We start from the raw sequence: 8052 nt of genomic DNA on the forward strand, positions 1-8052 counted from the left end.
AGGTGCTCCTGGGCAGGCAGATGCTGCTGTGCAGTCTGGTGAGGGGCACCAGCGCAGCTTTGAGCTCTCTGGTAATTTCCTAAAGGACAGAGCAGAAGAGTTTGTTCATGTGAGGGACGAGTGCTGTTTCCCTCAGTCCCCACACTCCTGCTCTTGGGCCCTGGTTCATGCCTGGTAAGACTTTGGCTTCATGATCACAGAATTGATTGTTTTGGAAAAGACTTCTGAGATCAGAGTCCATCGAACACCACCATGCAACCCAGACCATAGCACTGAGTGCCACCTCCAATCTTTCCTTAAACACCTCCAGGGACAGTGACCCCAGCACCTGCCTGGCAGCCCACTCCAATGTCCAACCACTCTTTCAGTGAAGAAATTCTTTCTGATATTCAGCCTAAGCCTCCCCTGGCCCATCTTAATACCGTGTCCTCTCGACGTCTGTGAGAAGAGGCCAACCCCCACCTTGCAGAGTCTTGGTCTGTCACAGCTATTTGTCCTCTGTTCATACATACCACGTTCAGCATCCCGCTGCTTTCTCTCTCTAAAAGCAGCTAATTACTAAGCGAGCTTAAACACACTTCTGAGAGCTGCTCTGTTGGGAGAGCACTCAGCCTCCCTGCTCCCGCTGATTCCCCTCAGCGCCCCACAGAGACAACCGATCTCTTTTATCTTCAGCAGCGCCCAGGGTAAAACCGGCCCCCTGTACTTCAGAGAGAGGGAGAAGCAGTCGTGCCCTCTGCCCTCATGGTGGGCAGAGCCCTCAGCCCACAGTTCTCACCCGGGCAGAGCCGTTCCCGCCCCTCACCGGGGTAGAGCCCTCACCCGGGCAGAACCCTCACTCGGGGCAGAGCCCTTACGCGGGCAGAGCCCTCAGCCCTCAGCCGGGCAGAGCCCTCACCCGGGCAGAACCCTCACTCGGGGCAGAGCCCTTACGCGGGCAGAGCCCTCAGCCCTCACTCGGGCAGAACCCTCACTCGGGGCAGAGCCCTTACGCGGGCAGAGCCCTCAGCCCTCAGCCGGGCAGAGCCCTCAGCCGGGCAGAGCCGTTCCCGCCCCTCACCGGGGCAGTGCCCTCAGCCGGGCAGAGCCGTTGCTGTTCCCGTTCCCGCCCCCGCCCAGAGAGCCGCCCGCTCTCCCTTCCGTGAGCCGGGGCCGCCCTTTCCGCCGTGGCTTTCCGGTGATGGCGGCGGGCGGCAGCGACCCGCGGACGGCAGACGTGGAGGAGGACGCCTCGCAGCTCGTCTTCCCCAAAGGTGCGAGCGGGGGCGGCGAGGAGCCCGGGCTCGGGGTGGGGTGGTGGTTGGAGGCCGGCAGCGGCCGCCTCTGAGGGTACGGGCCTGGCCGAGCGGCTCCTTGCACCGAGCGCCCCTCCAGCAGCTGCTAAGCCCCGAGTGTTAAAAATCAGGATAATAAAAGATTTGTATATATTTAAGGATCTCATGATTTTTAGGATATGGCGGTTCTTAGGTGGGCCGCTATGTGTGGGTAGGATATTTAAAAAATCCTGTCAGGTTGTAGTGAAAAGGTTTTTGGTTTTTGGTTGTTTTAAGCTTTTTCAGTGATGTTTATTGACACAGGAGTTCTTCCCTGTGAGGGTGATGAGGCCCTGGCACAGGGTATCCAGAGAAGCTGTGGCTGCCCCTGGGTCCCTGGAAGTGTCAAGGATGGACAGTGGAAGGTGTCTCTGCCCATGGCAGGGGTGCAACTGGATGGGCTTTAAGGTCCATTCCAGCCTAAGCTGTTCTGGAAATTTTTGAATACTGCTGCAGTTAGGAAACCAGCTGTCCAGATCCAGAGTCTATATATTTTTCAGACAATTAATTCAGTATAAATTCTAGAAATGTATTTACACCTCACAGCCACCCTGAAAAAAAAGGAGCAGGGGAGAAATGGACACCGTGCTGCATTACTGCATTATTGAGTTATGAATAATAGGCAAGTTCTGAAGGACTATTTTTTCAGGTTTTTTTAATGCTAAAATCTCATGTTGAGCCCAAGCTGATTTACTGCTCAGTGCAAAATAAGAGATGCCAGCCCCTTTCTAGCAGTCCTTGTATCTGCTTGTATAAAACAGTGCTGTCAGACTTTCTGGGATGCAGCTTCTGACCCTATTGCTTTGAACAGCTCATACTGTGATGTTGAAAGTTGTTCTTGTAATTGGAATACATGCAGAGATTATGGTGATGATGGATGAATTCAAAGTTGGCTAAAGGGGGGGGAGAATTTTTAAGATTGGTTATAATTTTTTTTTCTGATAATAAAATTTCAGTAGGTCAATTAACTTTTCAAGTAAATTAAGCCTTTTTAAAGACATTCAACAGCTTTCATATTTACTTCAAGAGCTTAGAGATTTCTGAGGACTGTGGCATCACTTCTGAATTTTGTGGAGTTTTAGAGTTCTAGATATTTTTTTTTCTGTATCAAGTCATGCATTACTTCTGCCAAAATTGGTAAAGAAAACATACTGCATAAATATGAAAAAATCTGAATATTAGGGCTGCAAGTGTAAAATATATGGTCAAAAAGACAAACCCTTGGACTGTCATTCTAAGTGTAATTTTTATCAGCATTTTCAGTATGAAGTGCTGCCCAATCATTGGTGAAAGGCCTCACACAACTGCCCTGAAAGACATTTTCACTTCTTTGTTACCCAGATCTAAATTACGCACAAAACTTGTGCGATTCCCCTTTTCAAACACCCTTTTCCATGCTGGCATTCCCTCATTCATCCCGCAGAGTTTGAAACTGCAGAAACTCTGCTGAACTCCGAGGTGCACATGCTGCTGGAGCACCGCAAGCAGCAGAACGAGAGCGCGGAGGACGAGCAGGAGCTGTCAGAAGTCTTCATGAAAACCCTGAACTACACGGCGCGCTTCAGCCGCTTCAAAAACCGCGAGACCATCGCCAGCGTGCGCAGGTGAGTGTCAGGACCCAGGACATCCCTGTGGCTGGCCTGAGCAGCCAAGACCCCTGCCAGGGGTCTCAGAGACCCTGGCACAGAGCCCAGAATGCCTGTGGTTTCGATTATGACCTGTGGAGCATGTTACCAACCTTAGATGAAGATCTGCAAGCCACGACAAATTAAGTAGAATGACAGTGACTTTATCACGGGGTGAAAAAGTAGATTTTGGGTTTTTTTAGAATGGAGGTTCAGGGGGAAAGATGGAGGGATCTCAGCGTGTCCTACCTTTCTTCTTCTTGGCCTCCATCTTCTGCTGTGATGCTAGCACTTTTAGATTGGTTTAGAGTAGAAGCTCATTGTCTAACATAGGTGATAGGTATTGAGAAGTAATTGTAAATATTGCACATATAGTTTTTAGTATAAAGACATAACACCACCCCAGGGGCGAGGGAGAATGCCTCTGACTGTCTTGCTGAGCGGACCTCGGTGGGTCAGAGAAAACTGTAGATAAGATACAATAAAGAACCTTGAAATTGAGAAATGAAGAGCCCTGACTCCTTCTTCAAGCACTAGGCTGGGAAAAGAGACTTTCTAACTTCTCTAGGGGTCACTCAGATCAGCAAGAGGCCCCGGGAGAGCTGAGTGGCGAGGTTGGGGTGTAACAAGCACTGTGTTACAGAATTGGATCCCTCATAGTGGTCCTGCTTTACAAAAGTGCAGTGTGAAAAATGCGTGGTTTAGGATTGGCTTTTCGCAAATATTAAAATGAATGTTATATGTGTTGTGTTAGAAAGTAATGCTGTGTTAATTCTCTTAAGTAGTGTGTTAAATATAGTTTTGGGTTATAAAAAAAATGTTAAAATAGAAACTATGCTATGTAGGATACTTTTTTAAAGAAGGAATTCATAGTGAGATAGCAGCCACAGGATACATAAATCTTTGAGAGAAAAATAATTTATTGCCCTCTTATCAGAAGAAACGAACGTCTTTCTGCCTCGAAGGTGCCAGTAGGATTCAGAGGAAGAAGCTGACACTGACCAGACACAATCCTGTGTTTGAATGGAATTTATGCATCATGGATGAGGTGTATGAATATGCAGCAGGTTATTTGTTTTTAAGGGTTAATCCTCTGTTAACGTGTGTCCTTTTTTGGGCTTGTGCTGCCCAGAAAAAGGTATCTGGACTATTGTCTGATATTGTCCTAATTCAAATTGTCCGAATTATTATACTCTAATTATATTGCTATTTTTATAACTATTTGATTACTATTAAACTTTTAAAATTTTAAAAACAAGTGATTGGTGTTTTTCACATGTAGTATCCCCTGAACTCTCTCCCCTTGGTCAATCCCAAGTCCCCAGCCCTGGAAACATCAGTAATTACTTACTGTAGTGTTAGCCTTCCTTGAGGAAAAAGCAGACTCCCAAATGGACCTTTATGTCACAGCTTCCTCTGGTTTTTCCTTCTCCTGTCTCCTCACTGGCTTGGCATCCCTTGTGGCCACCCCTCTTTCCCTGGAGCCCAGCCCTTAGCTCTGCCTCCTACCCCTTCCCCTTCTTTTAAGCTGCCTGCTCCACGTGGTTGCTCCTTCTAGCCGGTTTTCCTTCAGCTACTGTGTTACCCTGCTGGAATAAAACCTTGCAAAAGAGCCTTTCTTGCTTGTATTGCTGAGCCAGTTGCAGTGAGTGTTGAGTGGAGGTTTCACTGCGCTGCCTGAATGTTAACTCAGCTTGCTTTTTGTCAGGAGAGGTTTGTTGGGGACAAGAAATAGGCAGCAGCACCTACCATTCTAACACCTGCATTTTTTAACAAAAGTACATCTTAGTGATGTTGAGTGATTTGTTCTTTAATTGAGTCTTTTGTTTTCCTAACGAGGCAAGAATTTCTTGATGGAGGGTGATGAATTGTCCAGGTCAAGCCTTCTGAAGTGCTTTGCTTTCAGTATTTCACTGACAGCTGATTGCATTAAATGGGAGGATTTTCTAGACTTTACAGAGTAATTCAGGGGAAGTGGAGTTAGCAGATAGGATTTTATTCTTTCCTCTGTGCATTTAAATAATGAGTCTTTTCTCCTGAAAAAAAATTACTTCAGTGCCAGAGGCAGTGTGCAAAAAGAGAAGCATTTGCTTCAGTTTAAGCCCCTTTATATTTCTGTCTTGTAATTCCATCAAATTGGTGTCTTCCCTTACAGCTTACTGCTGCAGAAGAAGCTCCATAAGTTTGAACTGGCATGTTTGGCTAACTTGTGTCCTGAGACAGCTGAGGAAGCAAAAGCTCTGATTCCTAGGTAAGCACTTACACATTGTACAAAGGCTGCTGGCACTTGACCTAGGGCCAGCCATGCCCTGGTATCCTCTCTTTAATCCAGCTCCTTTGCTGGAACAACATTTGGTCTTGGTCTTTCTTCCCCTACCCACTGATCTGACAGCAGCACACTTTGTACATGTCCCTAATGCACTTCTGAGAGCTTTTACTGGATCAAGTGTAAACCTCTTAAATTTGGGTTTTTTGCTGGCTGTGTTTGTGTTCCTTGGAGTTTTTTCTGTTGGAGCAAATGAACTGTTTTGTGGATAATGTAGGAGGAGCAGTAGCTTCTTCATGTCTTGATTGGTTATTTCATGGCCTGAGATAGAGGAGGGAATAAGCATTCATTTAAATTACAGTTTCTTCCTTACTTGTCATTATATGAAAGGGAAGGCTTTGGGATGACCTACTGGGAGCCTTGTGGGCTCCCAGTACTTGGAAAGAGCCTACAAGAACAATGGAAAGAGATTTTTTACATGAGTAGTGACAGGACGAGGGATTGACTTCAACTGAGAGTAGATTTAAATTAGATACAAGGAGAAATTCCTCCCTGTGAGGGAGGTGAGGCCCTGGCACAGCGTGCCCAGAGAAGCTGTGGCTGCCCGTGGATCCCTGGAAGTGTCCAAGGCCAGACTGGATAGGGCTCTGGATGGGGCTCGTGTGTCCCTATCCATGGCAGGGTTTTGGAATGAGATGATCTTCAAGGTCCCTTCCAACCCAAACTGTTCCATGATTTTATGTTAAGCCAGTCCATTCTTGCTATGAAATTTATGAGCATTCAGCTACGTGGACCTCATTTAGAGGTCTGCTTACACCTGCCTTGCCTTTTTTGAAAACACATTTTGAAATTACTCAGCAGAAGGTTCTGGGAAGAATGGAGTTTTGTCACGTAAAGAGGAAGCAGTGCCTAGGGATCAGAGCACTCTTCTTACAGTGATGTTACAGGTGGTTCCTGGTGGTCACACGGGTGGGTGACAATGTGTTGAGACTGACAGGAGAGTGTTATGACTGAAATGAATCAAGGGAGAGAGATCATTTCTGAAACCTTTAATGCCTCCTTATTGCTCTTCCCTTGCAGCCTGGAGGGCCGGTTTGAAGATGAAGAATTACAACAGATTCTCGACGACATTCAGACTAAACGCAGCTTCCAGTATTAAGGTTAACCCTCAGCCCCTTTATCTGAGCACAAAATCCTGAGGACCTGGGCTGTTTCTCAGCCCTCTGGATCAGTCCAGCTCCCAGCTGAGCAAGGGTAGTGGATGCAGTGTGCTCCAGTGCTGTGTTCCCACAGGTGCATTCAGACTGGAGATCAGCATTGTCCTTTTGGTTTGTTCCGTGTATAAGTTGGCAAGGACCCCCTGAATTGTGAGAACAAAGAATCTGAAAGGCCTTTTCCCAGGGGCTCAAGTATTTGTTTCTTCCCTAATCCGTCTCCCCAGGTTGAAAATTTTCAACGTTTTCGGTTTTTAGCAGAAATGTGGATGTGATTTTGTGTTTTTTAGGAACTTCTAAAGGGTGCAGAAACTTCTTGGTTCTCAGAAGCTTCAGTGATGAGCAGTATCAATATCTGGTGTTTTTTGTTTGTTTGTTTTATTGTTTGATCGGGACAGTGAATTAATACAGCTTCAATATTTTTCTATTATTGTTTAGTGTAAATTAAAAGATATTTTAAATTAAAGTTATGTGTTTCATAAATATTGGGCACCTATTATGATTTTTGTTAATGAGGAGCTTTTTATTGAATATATTCTGGAGATCTGGGGACTCCAAGAGTGTAATGACCCCAGTGCAGTTTAGGACAGATCAGAGGTGTGACTACAATCACAGTGAGAAAGCATTGGGGCAGCATCTTCCTCTCTGCTCCCCTGTTCTGTGCCAAGTGATTGCAGACACCCAATCCTGCTACAGAAAGAAAAAGGTGAAGAAACCAAATAATTTTGATGTTAACACAGCCAAGAACCCACCCCTGGAGGGATGAGCTCTTTATAACTTCCCTAATACTGAGATGAAACCAAACCATAAAGAATGGGACACAGTGGAGGGCTGGCTCCTGGTGCAGCCTGTGGGGATCACATACCCAGTGCTACCAGAGCTCAGCTGCTGGGAGATTCACAGATTGCTAGCTTTTATTTGAAAGGAATGTTCTTTTGTTTATTAAACAAGTCTTTTCAAGTCTTGTAATTTTACCACCACACCTGAAAGAAGGAAAAATTTGCAGGAAAGAATGTTGGGAGAAAGAGGCAGACAGATGTGTTAAGATTATTTGTGTATTTGTGATAATAAGCGATAGTATCACTGATCTTGCAAAAGGGAGAGAAATAAAATATTACTAAAAGTGTAATGTTGCTGCTGTACTGGGAGGCTGTACTGGTGTGTGACAACTGTTTGGGCTCACCTCACCTGGAGCACAGTACTTCAAACAGATTTGTGTATGAGCTGGGGTGGCAGTGGCTCCTCCAAGCCTATAAAACACACATGCAACTTTAGCATGGTCAGAATAATTGTAACTGAGGAAGAAAAACCAAGGTGGCAAATCTTTATTTTATAAAGCTTAGTGTCCCCTTTCGATACAGCATATGCTTCCCAGAAGCTGCTCCTGCTGAATTGGGTTTGCTGTGTAAAATGTTTCTGTTCAAGCAGCTTTAAGACACTTTAATCTAAACACACAGACTCTAAGGTCTTAATCACAACTAATTCAGGGAGAAAAGCCATTCTGCACCTCTCTACACTCGTGTTACTACTTGACGCCTTTGTAAGCACCCTTAGGAGGAGTGTAACAGACATGGTAATCTGTAAATGATCTCAGGAGTTTGCACTATCCTACACAAATAGATTATGACGAGCCT

The 8052-nt window shown here is 45.7% G+C and overlaps 1 protein-coding gene across 1 annotated transcript; it reads left to right on the forward strand.

Moving 5' to 3' along the window:
- Nucleotides 1-1098: 1098 nt before the first annotated feature.
- Nucleotides 1099-6901, forward strand: POLR2D (RNA polymerase II subunit D). Its single transcript, XM_059854990.1, has 4 exons — nucleotides 1099-1253; nucleotides 2737-2917; nucleotides 5094-5189; nucleotides 6285-6901. Exons 1-4 carry the CDS (start codon nucleotides 1181-1183, stop codon nucleotides 6361-6363), a joined length of 429 nt encoding a protein of 142 aa, XP_059710973.1. The 5' UTR covers nucleotides 1099-1180; the 3' UTR covers nucleotides 6364-6901.
- Nucleotides 6902-8052: the final 1151 nt, after the last annotated feature.

This window comes from Haemorhous mexicanus, chromosome 10 (assembly GCF_027477595.1).
Source record: "Haemorhous mexicanus isolate bHaeMex1 chromosome 10, bHaeMex1.pri, whole genome shotgun sequence".
Taxonomy (NCBI): Eukaryota; Metazoa; Chordata; class Aves; order Passeriformes; family Fringillidae; genus Haemorhous; species Haemorhous mexicanus.

What these genes read in the sequence shown, in the direction of transcription:
- POLR2D (XM_059854990.1), top strand. Translation starts at nt 1,181, where the DNA reads ATGGCGGCGGGCGGCAGCGACCCGCGGACGGCAGACGTGGAGGAGGAC. An exon ending in GCAGCTCGTCTTCCCCAAAG is followed by an intron (nt 1,254 to 2,736) that starts GTGCGAGCGGGG and finishes TTCATCCCGCAG; the next exon opens with AGTTTGAAACTGCAGAAACT. An exon ending in GCAAAAGCTCTGATTCCTAG is followed by an intron (nt 5,190 to 6,284) that starts GTAAGCACTTAC and finishes CTTCCCTTGCAG; the next exon opens with CCTGGAGGGCCGGTTTGAAG.